This window comes from Cygnus atratus, chromosome 9 (assembly GCF_013377495.2).
Source record: "Cygnus atratus isolate AKBS03 ecotype Queensland, Australia chromosome 9, CAtr_DNAZoo_HiC_assembly, whole genome shotgun sequence".
NCBI lineage: Eukaryota > Metazoa > Chordata > Aves > Anseriformes > Anatidae > Cygnus > Cygnus atratus.
This window is the reverse complement of record NC_066370.1, coordinates 9,862,365-9,878,921: the sequence shown is the minus strand read 5'-3', so window position 1 is coordinate 9,878,921 and position 16,557 is coordinate 9,862,365. Positions and strand designations below refer to the sequence as shown.

General features: G+C 43.2%; 2 protein-coding genes across 2 annotated transcripts in view; one reads left to right on the top strand and one right to left on the bottom strand.

Annotated features, from left to right (window-relative positions):
- The window catches only part of PPP2R3A (protein phosphatase 2 regulatory subunit B''alpha), a 58,334-nt gene extending 54,172 nt beyond the window's left edge, over nucleotides 1-4,162 (top strand). The window contains exon 14 of the mRNA XM_050712627.1: nucleotides 3,767-4,162. Within this exon, the coding sequence (XP_050568584.1) occupies nucleotides 3,767-3,773 (7 nt within the window). The 3' untranslated portion in view covers nucleotides 3,774-4,162. The remainder of the gene's footprint in view (nucleotides 1-3,766) is intronic.
- Nucleotides 625-16,306, bottom strand: MSL2 (MSL complex subunit 2). The gene is made up of 2 exons (XM_035545105.2): nucleotides 16,165-16,306; nucleotides 625-4,156 (listed from the first exon to the last, which is right to left on the bottom strand). Exons 1-2 carry the CDS (start codon nucleotides 16,304-16,306, stop codon nucleotides 2,559-2,561), a joined length of 1,740 nt encoding a protein of 579 aa, XP_035400998.2. The 3' UTR covers nucleotides 625-2,558.
- Nucleotides 16,307-16,557: the final 251 nt, after the last annotated feature.

Genomic DNA, 16,557 nt, shown 5'->3' with positions numbered 1-16,557 from the left:
CAAACAAGCCCTAATTTAAACAATTACAGAATTAGTCATCAACAGACTAAGTAGTATTTAGACAATAAGTTCAACATATGCCACACTGATGCCCTTAGCAGTTGCAAAATAGAATTAGAAAACTAACATTTATTAAATCAATTAGAATTTTAATATACATTTCAAGAACGTGGCAGCATAAAAGGAAATGTTTTTAGAAACAACCTGAATCTACCATTTGCACTTTTACAGTAACGATCAGGGCTCTCCTGTCAACGGTTCCAAACACACTCGACCTAAACCACCAGATTTTGGTACCATATTCAATGCAGCAGTGAGAAATTGAAGATTCCAAGTCCTCCCACATTTGTGGAGCAAAGGTACTACGTATATAATGTAATACAAGTCCTAGTAAATGTACCATCAACAATCCCAGCAAAACTTAACAGCTCTGCAAAAGCATTTAGAAACAACCCATGCTGCACATCTCACTCCCTTTAAACCAGACTCTGGTTTGGCTACTTTTCTTACACGTAGCGGACTAATAAACAGATTTACATCAGTAGGTCACGATCAAACCACCATGTCAGAAAACGGTAGGATCCTCTTGGGTCAACACAAAAATCACATACAAGTTTAACTAAATACATTTTAATAGGACATCATTAAATCTTATGAGGGCTAAAAAACACAGATCTTAGGTACTTGGGTTGGCAAATAAAGACAAGAATACTAAGAAGCATTTTCCACCATTTACTCATTATCAAAAATATTTTTCAACTCTTCTTGCAAAACAAAAACAAAAAAGTACAGACTGGACACATACATCACATTTTTCTTCCTATGGCTTTAACCCCCCACCCTACCCACCCCACAAAAAAGACGGGGGGAGAAACAAACCAAAACCAACAAAAAGATCTGACCACATTCACAGAAAATGACACCATGGTACACTACAAAACAAAAGGAGGTGTCATTTGTGTCCAAAGGTTTTTGCTTATTTCTTAGGTGAGTAACCATCATTGTATATGCTTTGTGCCAAATCAAAATACACCTAACGTTAGGTCAGAAAGCGCTGCAGACTTCATTAGATGAATTAAAGGAAAGATGGAAGCAGTTATAACTAACTTGAAAAATTCACGTACTATTTAACATGCTATTGAAACAGGAATTGCCTTTTAAATTAGAAGGTGATGTTTTGTGTTCTAGTCAGCCCATTTGTGCTGTATCATTCAAAGAGGAGAAACTTCTGCTTTTGCAAAGTAACTGATTTTTTTTAGGTTGCCAATGAAATCTTAAATGCAAGACTAAATGCTTCTACTCTAATTTAGGAATTACAATGAAATAAGACTTTTTTTTTTTATATATATAAAGCTGAATTTCTACAAAGGTGCTTTCATTTTTAATGCTTTTTGAAATAAGCTCTTTGCCAACTTTGTGTTTTTTTTCCATTTGAAGCCTTTCAGCCCAGGTCAAAAAGCATCACCCTTTGAAAGCAACTTTAAATATATCACAGAAAAATGAGATGGATTCTGGGTGAATTATACAGATTGATTTCTAAGGTCAGATATTTCGGATATTTGTTAGATAAAATAATCTTCTGCTCCAGCTGAAAGATACCTGTCAGCAAAGCACTACCCTCAAGGTAAAAAAATCAACAGTGATAATTGCTGGAAGTCTCTGTATATTGCAGACACTGCCTGGGGCGGGGGGAAGAGCCACAGAACCTCTCTCCTCTGTAACCCAGAAAAAAAAAAAGCTCTCAAAAAAAAAAAAAAAGAGGAGAGAGTGGTGCTAATAAAACTTGCTTTGTGTATAAGCAATTTTCCCGCCCCAATCAAAATAGTAACATGTCAAACAAACAGCTGGCGGGGGGGGCATGACAGATCAGGAATTGTCAAGGAAAAAGCAAACGCTGGTGTTAACGGGACGGCACACTGGAGTCAGCAGTTTAACCTTCACATGTAAGCAACTGATCTTACTGACCCTTGTTTGGAGACTGACTGCTCTTGGGGCTATTAGCTTTCTCACTATATTCCCAATCTTTTCATTTTTAAACTGCTCCATTGCCAATTCTCACAATCAAAAGTTATCCAAGGGCCTTTTCAGACTGGTTTCCCCAGCTTAAAGCTGCATTTCCTACAGGAACACTAGGTGATTTTCTAGCAATAGTGTCTGTAACTGACTGATAATTACTTTTCTACATCATAATCTAGCACAGTTGAAATGGACTAACTAGATACCACTTCGCTACATTTACGCGGAAGCTTTGACTGAGCACAAAGCATGACCGAGTACAATGAGGTTAATATATTCCTTGCCAAAGATCTTGTGATAAAATCATTTACATCAGCAATTCATCTCAAACTATGAGGTGCTGTAAGAACTAAAAAACAGTTTTAGGGTAACTCCTCCATTATCTGCAACTATTTCCCAGACACTAATACACATAACATAGCAATGAAAAACACTTGATACAAGTGATCTAAACGCAGGAGCTCCAGCAAGTTAAACAGAACCATAGCTGCCTTAAAACTGTCGCAGTTCCCCTACTGATGGCAGGGAAAAGAAAGAAAGATTCAACAGTCATATCTCATGTCTATAGCTTCATCCAAGCTTTTATCATCGTGTGTACTGGCAGCTAAAAACGTCGTTACTGGTGACCCTGTCACATTGATTACACTGGTGCTTGTGCTGGCATTGCGCACCGCAATGCTTGTCACATTAATGCCCAAAGTAAGCCTAGTCTGCTCCAAGGCCTTTTCTGGCACTGCAAATGCCTCCAGCTTCTTCTCCCCGTTAGCCATATAGGAGTTTTGGCAGCCACGGCATATGCAGTCAAGGCAGGCTTTGCGGTTAGAGTAGCAAGGGCAGCGTTGGCCACGGCATGTAAGAACACTTGGATTTTGGGTGGCACGACCACATTTACACCCTTTCTTTTCTTGTGGCTTTTTATACACAGTTTTTGTTGGGCTTCCTGGCATAACGTTACTGCTAGGAACTTTCTCCTTTGCTTTGTCTTTTGTTTTCAGCACTCCTGGTTTGGCTTTTGGGTGAGATTTCTTAGGGGCATGTTCTAAATTCTTTTTCATGCTTTTGTTAGACAGGAGCACAGTTTTACTTATTTTGGGAGTAGTGCCTCCATTAGGTACAGTTGCAATAGGCTGCAAAGACATTTTGTTTTCCTGTTTCACTGTTACAGGAGCTGATGCTCCCAACGTTGGGCCACAGATGATGCTGGAAATGGGCAGAGGTTGAACCTTTTCGCTGTCGCTTTCCGATCGAGATCGCTTTCTGTTTAACTTAACCACCTTAGGCGTTGCTGCTGTACACGAGATTCCATGAGGAGAAGCATCTGAGGACATGAAAATGTTATGGCTAAGGGGTGGGGGAGAAAGTTGCAGGAAAGGGCCGTTAGTCATGTTTGTCTCCAAGCTGGGCTGCAAATTAGAACCACAGACTTCAGTATTTGAAACGGTCTCTAAGCTCCGTAGAACTTCCTCAACACTAAGGAGAAGAGATCCACCTGGTTTTATGTCTTCACTGAAGCTGCAGATGTCAATGCCTGTCGTACACAAGTCACTAGTAGAAACAGTATCACACACAGGCTGCAGGCTGCTAGAGATATCTTCATTTTTTATATACTCTCCAGTACTACATACATCGATCGTGTTCGCGTGTTCAGGAGAAGGGATATTCACTCCAAGTTTATCTACTGAAAGCCCATTACAATTGGGCAACCCATTGATAACAGAACCTCTAACATCAACGTTGTGTGTGCTTTCAGGTACTGACGTAAAACTAGCTGGAGGATCGTTTGTAAGTTCTGAGGTGGAAGGTACTGGGGAATGTGTCAAACACAAAGCCAAGGCTGTATCGGAAGATTTTTCCGTCTCTTCGTGGAGTGGTGATCCATCTTTGAGCAAAGCCAAAAGATCTGCAGAACAATCAACTGCTTGGATAATATCTCGTGCCAGTGGAGTTTGCGTTATGTATTCACAGAGTTTCTTATAGCAGTTCACTAAAATGCTTAGCTGCTTATTCTCCTCAAACTGTTCATAGTCCTTGCACCAGCTACATGACGGTTTCATCATCATCTTCTTGCCTTTACAAGGTTTGCAGACATAATGCTGACATGTGGAGTTTGTGGGAGCAATAGGGTCTTGTAGCAAATTTCCTAAGGAAAAAAAAGAAAAACTACAATGAACTCAAGCCACATTTCAATGATAACATAGGATGAATTCCTTGTAACATAAGCCAAAAAAATTGCCTGAAAAAGTTCAGCAAGTCACAAGAAAATATACCATCCAAACAATAGTCTAAAAATTCTCACGGCTGCCATATCTGATTTTAAAACATTAGAAAAAAAAATCAGAACATCCCACCATAATTTGTCATGCTGCTGCAGCCTTTAGAAACCCTCTTAGCTAAAACAGTACCAGCCCCTTTATCCCCTTCAGCAGTTTCTTCCATTGAAAGTTACAAAACACACAAGATTTCTACGAATTTTCCAAAAGCACAACAACAAACCCCCATGAAGAGCTACTGCAGAGATTTTAATGAAATTAGTGAAAACAAATGGAAACTGAGCAAAGGGAAACCCTAAAAGGAATGTAAAAATGATGAAATACCAACCCCAAAAGGAAAGAACACACAGCAGAGACTTTGTTTTACTTTTCATTTGGCTGGGACTAAAATAGAGCATAGCTTTGTGACAGTCAACGCCATGAATAAAGCACAAAGATTTCAGCTTTGTGAGCAACAAGAACAGTTAAATGTCCCCCATGAATTCTTACAAGCACCAAATAAAACACCTAATACTGTATTTCAATAAAAATGAATATAAATATATATAATGCTCCTTAATAGATTGCTCTTGTTGCGCTTTCTGTTTTGGCGCAGGGCGACTATTAACACGTCCTGAGGAGTGGTGGCTCCCCGTTTCCCAAGGCACAGACACGTAACAGTGAAATAACACTTAATATTTTAGTAGTCACAGCCATGATGCTTAAATACTTCAAGGTGTCAACAACAGCTCGCGTGTCCTGCGCAGGGGTGAGGAAATCACAAAAGATGTTCTCTGAGATCTTACTGTTAAGAAAAAAAATTTAAAAAATCAGTTGCTAATGGACTCAAGTCACCTGACAGCACGGGCTTTAGACACCTAGTGCTGAAGACCTGTCAGATCTCCAGATCTCTGAAACTAGGTCTGGAAGGATGTTTTTGCTTATGTTAAGAACTAGCCCAGTAACACATAAGGATAAAATAAAGTAAAAGAACAGTGTTAATTGAAATTCTGCACAGAAATAATCCAGCTAGTAACTACATCCATAAAACGACAGTATTGCTTTGTTATCTTTAGCAAACCCTAGGCCAGAAAGATATTCAACTTCTAAATAAATTTCAGAGTATCTATAGCCAGCTATGAAAGCGGGCTTCTTCCCCTTCTTTCCAGCAGCAGATTTTCAGCTTTGATCAGAACTGTCTCCCTGTGAGGAGCCTTTTCTGGATGAGCTACAGCAATCAGTGAATCTTCTCCCAGATTTCCCACCCCAGTGCAAACATGCTGTTAGGAACAAATTAATAAAATTCTGCAATTTGGGAAGAGAAAGCAAAGTGCATATAGTAAAACAGACTGAGATAAAAAGTCCTAATCAAAGGTATTTTCTCTCATCAGCTGCTTCCAAGGAAATTTTAACCACGTGAACCTTCCCTAATGGATTCTCATGACAGCCCTTTGGAGGGATACAATTTGCTGAACCTAGCTGAGTGCACCAACTTATGAACTACGTAAGAAAAAAACAACTTTTCTATGTTGTATTAGCTTAGTCTAGAGTCCAATCCCTCAGGCAGGAGAACAAGACCTGCTGTTCTAATCCTTAGCTGCAGTAGCCTTCAAACACAAAACTTGTCCCTACACTCTATATCTTTTGCCCAGATGTTCCACCCCTTTCCTAACCAAGCCCTCCCTAGTCTTCACTGCTGAAACAACTTCTGAAAATTCAACTTTGTGTGTTTGAAGTAATAGGAAATTTGCATTAGCACAGTCATTTTGCGACACTCCTTAATTCTGTGAATGAGCTGATGGAGACTGTCTATCCCCTGTTCCCTCTGAAGCCCAAATCCCTTGATACTTGCTGCAGCCCTCCTCCGTCTGAGCCATCTTTCAGCAAAAGTGACCTGATTTAAGCTGAGTTTTGAGCAGCAAATAACAGGGGTCAGTGCCTAAGGCATCGTTATTTGTGTTTTTTAATACATTGAGAGAAAATGGATTGTTTAGAAGGTTACCAGGTGACATACATCAACAGAACGACAAGTAAGAACTGTCATTACACTGCAAGTGGAAGGAAGAGTGACCATATGGACACGGGCAGGATTTGATCACAGTTACCTAAAAGTGATACAGGAGGAACAACGAATAGAAGAAGCTGCAGAACAGCAAAAGGTTCAAGACACTATTACAGCAATATTTGGCTGGAAAATGCATTTTATGACCAAAGATTAGATATTTGACTTTTCTTTGCTCATCTAATGAGGAAGAGCTGACTGAGGAAGACTGACTCCAGAAGACCCTACAAAGGCAACAGCAAAACCCTCTTTGAGCTAAGCAGTGAAGATTTAAAGCCAACAGGTAGAACCTGAAGCCACACAATGCAACCTGCAATGAAAATGCTTAAGTTCCCTTTCAGTGACACTATTTAAACAGCAAGGCAGGCAGAGATGTCGATGGTGGTCATCAGATAGGATTCGAGTTTGTGAGCCAAGTCAGGGACTTCCATTGGGGAAGAAACAAAAGAAAGCTTTAAATGACACAAGCTGGTCTCACAAGTCATGTCCTTAGGCAGAAGGAGTTCCCGAATGACTGTCTGGCCCTTCAGGATCTTGGGTCTTCCCACCAGGCACAGCAGAAACTCTGCTCTGACCAAAGCAAGCAGCAAACGCCTGCAACAGTTCTCATTTAATGCTCTGAGACTGCAGAAGCCATTGTAAAAGTGTGCATGCATCCACAGCACTTCCACCACCAAAAGGCCTCCAGCATTAGCACCCAGCGAAACAAAGCAGCTGGGTGTGCTCCTTGGTCCTCTTCAGCCTTGTTTTGCTACTTGGGAGTTACGATGATCAGTGTGTGGCATACTACCAAGTATTAAAATACTTACAGATGAGACCAAATGAACAATTTACAGTCGCAATTTAACTTTTAATTAGATTTTTTTAAAAATCTCATTGCCAACTGTGCATTTCATTTATCCCCAAAAATTACACTCATCCCAAAATAAATTTGGCTGAAACTGCTGAATGGGTACGAAAGCTAAAAGAGGATACAAAAATCTGGAAGAAAAATAAAATAATCCAGAAGCTTAGAAGAGAAAGACAGATGGACAGACAAAACAAAACACTTTACATGCTCCCCGGAGGAAAGAACACAGTGAGTTCTACTCTCAGTAAATGCCAGCAACCTACACAGAAGAGACATTGGGAATGCCTGAACCATGGGAATATTTTCAGCTTGAGCTCACATCTCATTGAATATTCATTCTGCAAAGTTTCTTCCTTTATGGATTCTGTGGCACCTATCACTCGTCAGTTTTAGTACTGTTAAACTTTAGAAAAAAAAAAAAAAGTCAACCATGAGATGCAAATTCACAGAAATTTAGGTTTCATTAGTTTTAATATTTGGGGAATGCTGTTAAGTCAACAGCATTGTCCCAGAAAGCCAACACCTGAGCTACTGCTGAGAATCTGGAGGTACTAAGCTTCAGAACATTCCAAACCATTGGCTCCACAGGCACCCAGGGCGTAACATTCATTGCTGCTGCAAATTACCAAATCCCCCCAGGTAAGATTACAAACTTCACCAAGACAATAAAACGGAAATGATTCTGAGATGATCCAGCCCATCTTCAAACTCCTAAGAATGACCCCACTGGGTCAGACCAAAGATCCACCTAGTGCGACATCCCCCCTCCCTAGTGGCCCAAAGCAGATGCCGTGGGCACAGAGTAAGGAGGAGGTAAGCAAGCCCCGAGTGCTTGCCCAGCCTTTAGCCACCACTCGCTGAGGTGCTCCTCACGGGAGATAGCGTTTCCATGTACTCAGTAAGCCTCAAGACTCTCTCCAGAGGCTTGCCTCCCCTCCTGAGCTATTTAACACGTTATCAGTCACAACAGGCTGTGACAAGAAGTTCCCTGGTCACTGTGCTGAGAATAACCTTTTTGCTTTGAATCGTTACTCCGGCTGGGTTCACTCAGCAATCTCCGGTTCGCGTGCTGGATGAGGCAGCAGTCAGTCCCTGCCCCTCTCCTCCACACCACCGCGGGTTTCACAGTCACGTACCGTGTTTCCCCACGTTCTCCCTCCCAGAGCAAGGGGTTCTGGCGTACACAGCTTCATGCAGCGCTGCAGTGAAGTTCACCACTACGTTCTCTATTCAGTTTCTGATTTTAACACTTGTTTTACTTTCGATTGATACCCAGTACTGAGCTGATACTTCCAGCGAGTGTTCTGTTGAGAAGCCAAGATCTCGCTTTTGGCTGGTAGCCATCAATAGTGCCACTTTCTATACATTCACAAATTTAAGTCTGTAAGATATAAAAACGATGGGCTCTGAGAAGTTTGTAATATTTTTCTCCATGTTTATCATTCTATATTTATCTGAGCTAAATTTAATTTGCCATTTTACTGTGCAATCATTCATCCTCATCAGATCCTGCCACGTTTACTCAATGCAGACCTTCATTTTTACTACCCTAGATAACTTGGTATTACTAAACTTCACCTCATCTCTGCTCACCCTCTTTTGTGAGGGGGATATTAATACACCAAAAGCAAAATCATGTTCTTAAAAAGCCTCCAGTAAGAGGCTTCAAATTTCCCTAAACAACATCAGATCTTAACTATCCTACTCTCACAAAAGTTCACCAAACATCTACTCAATTATGAGCACGTACACTTAATATGCAGCATACACAGAGAAAATACTGTTAATATATTATTTACAAAATACCACAGCTGTCCTGGAAAGGCTGCTGCCAGGAGGGAGGTCATTTAGACCACAAGGAATACTTCCTATTGTGTTCCTTAATGAGCATTACTTCACAGCTGCAGGAAGAAGGGAAGCATCTGCAAATTGTATCTCAGGGACCAAAGGAGGAGAAGAATTGGGAATCAACGCGATTATTAGGTGTATGTATCCAGCAAATGTACTCCAAATGGGCGAAATACACAAAAAAGAGGACCTTGATTCACAACAGGATATCTCCTTTCTTTCTCATCTACCTTGAGCAAAGGCAGAAACACAGTGCCCTAGAAAAGGGGGTAAACGCCCCACACATGAAACGCCCCTGGCAAAGCCTACTGAAACATTACATACTGCATTTTTAAAGACTCAAAGTTTTAAGACTGCTGTAACCTATTAAATCCTATTTTGATGAAGCCAACTAGGACAAAATTATGAAGTCAAATTTTGTTACAAGTATAAATGAATGTAGCACCGGGGTTAATGTCAAATATTGGTCTGCCAAAACAAGATCTTTAATCCTCACTTGCATTCACATCACTAGAAGTCACCCGCATTTTATAGTGCACAGCAAGCAAATGGAAAGCTCAACAGCCACAGCCCTCTACTGCTTTCACTCTGCCTGATGCAAACGGGGGATTCCCAGCTGCAAGGAAGGGATGAAGGAAGGACACCTAACCCAGGCTGGCTTTTAACACCAACCGTTGCAATGACCACAATGGCCACGGTGGCAAAGTTTTGCATGTAATGATGTCATCCAAAGTCAAGGCTGCTGTATTTTAAGAAGCTTTAAATGGCAATGTTGACATGTCTACTGTGGGTACAAGATACATTTAGCATGTTTCCATACAGCATAAGCACTCAAAAGAGTTAAAACATGCTTTGAAAGTTGTAGGTCTACTTAATTATATTTATCACATTCTCAAGGCAAACAAGAAGTAATGAAAACTGTTTTTTCCCTCCACCAAACAAAACTTCTTACACCATCAAGGTTAACTGCACAACCTTCAAGACAACTCTGCTCTTCAAGCCCACTGGAGAAGGAGCGAGGACTGGGCCATGACCACAAGGCTCGGGAGACGGAGATCCACAAAGTTATCACTGAAGGACTTCAAAGCAAATTCCATTGTAAAAGCTGGACAATTCTAACTCCCTGGAAAGTACAGTGCTCGATGTGCTGTGCATTATTTCTCAAGTTATATGGAAACATCAAGAATCTTTTTTGGCCTCACACAGAATTCCAACCTAATATCAAGCACCTCCTTACTCCATATTTACTCAAACTAATCTGTAAATCATAACATAGTAAGAAAACAAACCAAAGAAATCTGTGTTTGGACTCCCTAAGTCCATAGACCTGGGCAATTAAGTTGTCCCAGTAAAGGTGCCTGTTGGCAACATATTAACTTTTCTTTAAACACTATGAAACGTAATCAGTTTAATCAATATCCTCAGGTGACCATCAAAACTAGTCCATCATCTCCCATTGCCTCAATGAGAAACACACAAATCAAGTCAGAAGACAATACTGTAACCCTCGCTTTGCCATCTCCTTTTCAAGTCTGGTACCAACCAGCTCTCAGGGTGGAAACCACAGAACTTCTCTTCCTCCTATGCTTCCAATTTTGTTTTAAGACAGAGGAGTATTTTTAGAGTATTTTTAGTTAAGAAACCCACTGAAATTCAACTGGTACAACTTTGTGTTGTCAAAATTCAGGCAGTACAAAGCAGACAACCTTGAAAAAGCACTTCTCCCAAGAGTCACGTGCAGGGTTTCAAACAGGAAAGGGAAACGGTGAATTTAATTGAGGAGACAAAGAGGAAGAAAAATCAACCAACATGATCTTGGCTAAAAATTGGTGCATTCAGAGATACGAGAGTGGAAATTTCATAGGCAACTGCCCATGGTGGCTACCTCCGAAACCAGAAGGAAAAGAATACTTGCAACAGGAGATATTTTATAGGTACTTTGTCCTGTATTTCATGCTCCGTGATAGCTGTTTCAGGGATTCTGGTTATTTTGCACAGTCTTCAGAAAGTCAGAATTATTCTGGTAACCATTCCATGTAATTTTTAGGGGGGAAATAACACACTTAAGAGCTACCCATACGTGATAGCTGGACAGTATTTTTTGACAGTTAAAATGGAGAAAAGAAGAAAATGTCAACAAAAAAATACCTGAAAAGAGTCACCAATGCGTATTACTTTCAAACACAAAAGGCAACTGATCTGGCACGAATCAGCCTTCACCCTCCCTACTAAAAGGAGAACAGACAAAGAATGAGAATTGTATCCTCCATTCTTCCATCACAAAATTTAAATATGCTTTTTCTCTTTAAAACACTGATATCCAGTCTTAATTCACTCAGAAACAGCTCAAAACCCAAACAGAAAGTCTAGTATCATGCATATAATTACGTTTTTAGTAGTGGGAATTTGTTCCTTCTGCTTTTTCCATCTCCATGACTAGAAATTGAATTTTCTAGAAGTTTTAAATCTATATAGGTGTTACGCAACAACCTTGCCTTCTCCAAAGGACATTGCATAGCTGCTGCATGCCTCCGATTGCCTCAGTACCATCAGCAACCCTTTCACAGTATGTGATACCTCGGTACCACAGACCCATAACTCACTTGCATTCCACTGGCTTCTGGAGCTTCTTCACTTAGGTATTTGTAGAAATGCTCATTATGGAAGTTTAAAGAAATTGCACTGTTAAAAAAGGCTACTTCACAACTTCCCAGTGGCAAAGCACAGCCTAAAGCCGTAAGCGCTACTTGGGATCCGTAGCGGTGCTGCTGAGAACTGCGGACAGACAAGGGGTCTGGAGGAGGGCACACCACGGAGCAGCGTGGGGCAAAGCAACAGAGAAGGGATGAGGAAGAAGAGGAGGAGCCATCACCGGGCTGCCAACACAGACAGGATGGAAGAGAGATGCAGGTGCTTACACGACTCGATGTACCACCAACTCTGGAGAAAATTCAAACCTAGCTAGTTGAATCAACTCTGTAAGGCTCAACTTCTATCTACAGCATAAAAGTTTCAAAAAATAAGCTAATACATTTATACAAGATCAGCCTGGAAGTAACATCCCTATACTGATCATCAAAGAAAAGAAAACAAGTCAACAAAGTACTTCTTTTTATTTAAACCACACCATTCCCATGCTGGCAGTTGCTTCCACGACGCTACTTGACCACTGAGCCTTCAGCCTCCTACCTAAAACTCTCCAGAGCTATTTCAAAGCTTCCAGCGGGAGCCGTGTAGGGCACTGGTCAGCACCACCACATTGTTTCTTTGCTCCTTCCCACCCCTTAATCTATTTGAAGCCACATGTCGTCTCACATCCCGTTACTTAGATTACAGGATGCTTATAGGACAAGAACTTGGTTCTCATCCTGCATTTCCACAGCACCAGCAGCCGCTGGGTGCCCGACCCAACGCAGTGTTACGCTGGAGCCCCGCAACCTTTCCAGTGCTTTCGCATTCTAAATCAGCAGCGACAATCTGTCAAACATTTTAAAATATCCGTCAGAGGTTCCAGGGTGAAGTCTTCTAAGGATAAAAAGCTCAGCTGATCTGACTGGCAAAATCTGTCACTTAAACATTTTAACTGGATTGCAAAAAAGTGTGTTAATGTGGCAGAGCCAACTGAGATTCTGAGTGACTTGCAGTAACCTACACAGGATTCGAAACAGAGCGAGTCACTCTTAAGAAGATTTTTATCCCAATAGGTAGTGTTTTTAAAACATTGAAGTTTGTTGCATAAATCCTACTAAGCTATTTTTAAATGAAATGAGGTATCAGCACACCATTTAACAATAAGCACTTTAGTCTAGAGACTAAAATGCAGATTTCACGTCCTCAAAACACGTATGGCATATACCTTCTCTCTAAAGCACGCTCAGAGGAGCTATTTTTAAGTTTAAAAATCTCTAGGAAATGTCACCTTACGCATCCTGTGAGGACAACGCACTGCCTACAGCACTGTCTACAAAACTATCGCATGACCACACTCACATCCCAAGAGCATACACACACTGCCGTACCATCGGGGTAACTGAAACCTTTCCAACCCGTTAGGTAGGACCCGTTAGGAGACCTCAAATCCACCCAGAACAGATCTGGTTGACTGATTTACAATGCCAGGCTGTATTTACATTACAGCTTTCTGCTGATGTAAGTTTGGGCGTGCCAATTTGAGTCTAAAATCAGAACTTCAATTAGAACTTCATAATTATGTGGGTCCAAAAACTTCTGCCACCCCCGCTGTGAAAGCTGGTTTAAAAAACTATCAGATCAGAAGAAAATCAGTTGGCTTATGTCTAGTGCATCGAGAAAATAGTGAAAGCACAATAACGTCAGCTGATTTATGTAGCTGTCACTTCTAAAAACAATTCTGTAAAATTAAACAGTCTTGACTGCAGAATTAATACCTACAGAATAACAAAGCTTAGTGGGGTGCATTCAGGGAGATTAAATACTGCAGCTGATGACATGAGGAGCGCTAAGTTGGGGAGCGAAATCCCAAGGGAAGTGCTAGAAATCCTGCACAGGACTTAAACAAACGTAACTCTACAAAGTGCAGAGGGTTTATGTGTTACTGATAATTCACGCAGCATTTCTCCAACAAAGCATGATTTTTAGACATGTACAGTCAAGACCTCATTTCACCAAGTTCTGAGCAAGGGAAGCACCAGACACGCAATGTCCCATGTACTTGAACCCGCATCCCGATATTTGGATCTCACAGTTTACGGACTACAGATGGGCAAAAAGAGCAAATGTTGGAAAAGCTTTAAGTGTGTTCAAAACAGACTGTTAGGTTTTGGATGGTCAAAGCACCCACTCCTGTGATCGATGACATCTCACAAAATAATCTTTGCCTCAGTACTTAAACCTTTATCTGTTAGAATGCTGTCTAAAATTAAAAAAAGTCTTGATGGTTGGAAGGAAGGCAGAAGATGGGCTTTAAATGACCTCACATACGCAGGAAGCGTAGCAGCTCTTAGCCCCGTTGTGTACAAGAAAAAAAAAGCGTTTTGGAAATACCGCAGGAAGGTCAGAGGGCTGAAGAGAGAAGAGGCACCAATATTCACCCATGACAGAAGAGAGAGAAAAGGAACACAAAAAGCAAACAAGAAGGTCAATTTGCCTTTACCAGTCCGAGCTGAAGATTTACAACTGCTGGTCGACACCAGTGCGGGCAGTTCTGTGTCGGACAGAAGCGCTCTCCCATGACTAACTGCCTGCAGGTTCAAGAACAGCACTTCACTAACTCTGCAGGACAGAAACTGTATTTTAGAGTCTGGGTGCGTAGCGCCCAGCCTCAAAAAGAACCAGGAACTTGCTGAGGCCTCTGTACACTACTGGGCCACAAACAGAAGTCCAGACGCTGAGAGATAATCTTGGGGAATCACTTGTAGACAAAATATTTGAAACAAATAGCAGCTACAGTTATCTGAAAGTTACACACAATAGGGAAAAAAAATTAAAAGCCGAAGTAGCAACCCCTAAAATTTGAATAAGAGATGAAGCAGAACCATCAAGAAGTAGTTTGTAGGTCTGAGTATCCATAGATGCACAAGCCCATAGAAGAAAAACTAAACAAGCACAGGCTGCCCACTCAAACTGAAAGTGACAGAAAAGCCACGCAAGAAAAACTGAAGAGGAGAAAAGTAGCTCAGGAATTTGGGCAGGGACAAATTATAGATAGACAATTCCAACAGCACAGAGTGCAAAAATAAGACTGCAACAGGCCAAAAAGGAAAGAAGTCAAGGCAAGGAGAACAAAGAACGCATTTCAGAGGACTAGTCTCAAAGCAGAGAGGACCGGCAGCACAGTAGTGAGTCCCTATGGACACATAAGAGACACAAAGTCCCTACATGAGTATCTTAATAAAAAAAAAAATAAAAAAAAAACACACAGAGAAATCTTAGCATATTTTTAGGCAGAAATTGTCTGATGATTGAGCAAAAGCAACAATGATTTATAGAAGAAAGTAGTTAAAGGTTAGAAGTAACAGGGCCTAAGGTACTACATGAGAGATAAAGAGCAGAGTTGCATTAATACTGACATTGGTTATGCGTGGAAAAAAAAAACCTTAGACAAATTATATCAGGAAATGACGACGCCGTGATCCTGGGAACAGGCTCCCTCTTTCCCAGTACAAACTGATCTCTATTTTCTAAGACTCTAAGTGGGAGGAGCTACTGCTACAGGATAGGAAGCCTCCGAGACTTGTTTAGCAGCCTCAACAGTTGAAGTCCTGATCTTGTAAATAAATACAATATTTAACTTTGTAAATGCCACTAATTCGATTAAGCCTTAATGGGACCACACACGCTAGTAAAGGACACGCACACGTAAAGGACACGAGTCCCGTCTGGTAAGAAAACAAAAACACACGCAGGGCCAGGGCTTCGGATCAGCAGAGAACAACAGAATTCACAAAGCGAGTCAAGCGAGAGGTCTGACAGCTCGGCCTCCCTCTCCCAGCGCTGCCCCGTGCCTCGAGGGAAAGTTGGCGGAGGGCTGACAGCTCACCGCGGAGCCTCCTGCCCCACACGGCCACGGCCACGTGCCCCCACTTCACCACGCAGAAGGCGATCCCTCCCCAAACGCTCCAGAAGGCAGCGCCGAGGTTCCGGATGCGCGCCTCTCCCCAGCAGACGCAGATCGCTCTTTTTCGGGGGGAAACGCGGCGGGGAAACGCTGGGAGGCTGCCGGCCTGTGTGCTCGCCGTGGCGGTTGTTGTCACGGGATAATTATCTGCTCCGCGCGGTAACAGCCTTTGGATTTCTTTTGTGCGCTTGACATTCCTGGCCCTCAACCTGCATTACTTTGTGTTCTTTACGTTTCGGGGTGTGTGCGTGCGTGTGTGTTCCTTCCCCCCCCCGACGGGCTGTACACGGGCTGTCTCGGCCCACACCTGCTCTCGGCCCCCTCCTCGTTACCACAACCCCCCCGGCCGCCCCGATCCCCGCCGCCAGCCGCACGCCCCCTGCTCGCCTCGGGGCAGGGGGGTGCTGCGGAAGGCGCTGCCCGGAGCCGCCCCCACCGCCGCCCCCCTCCCCGGGGCTCCCCGGTGCCGGTGCGGGCAGCCCGCCCGAGGGCCGCGCCGAGCCCCGGGGCCCCGCCGCGCCGGGAACAAAGAAGGGTTCCTCACCGCAAACGCAGCAGGAGAGGGACTGCCTGAAGTAGGGCAGGAGCTTGTTAATCTCGGAGAAGGACTGCGGGTCCCCGGGGTCGTAGTTGAGCACCAGGCGGCTCGCGGAAACGTAGAGAGCAGTGGCGTTCACCGGGTTCATCGCCGCCGCTCGCGCGCCGCCGGCTCCGGGCCGAGACGAGGGCGCGGGCCGGGGCCGGGGCCGGGGCCGGGCCGGGGGCAGCCCGGGTGTCACCTTGGGCCGGGGCCGCCCGGAGCCGCGCGGCGGCGGCGGGGGGGGCGGGGGGGGCAGCGCGGCGCGGGGCCCGGCCCCGCTGCTCCTCCGGCCCCGCCGGGGCCTGGCTGCCGGGCGGCCGCGGCGCTCCGAGGGGCGGCGGCGGCGGCGCTACTCCA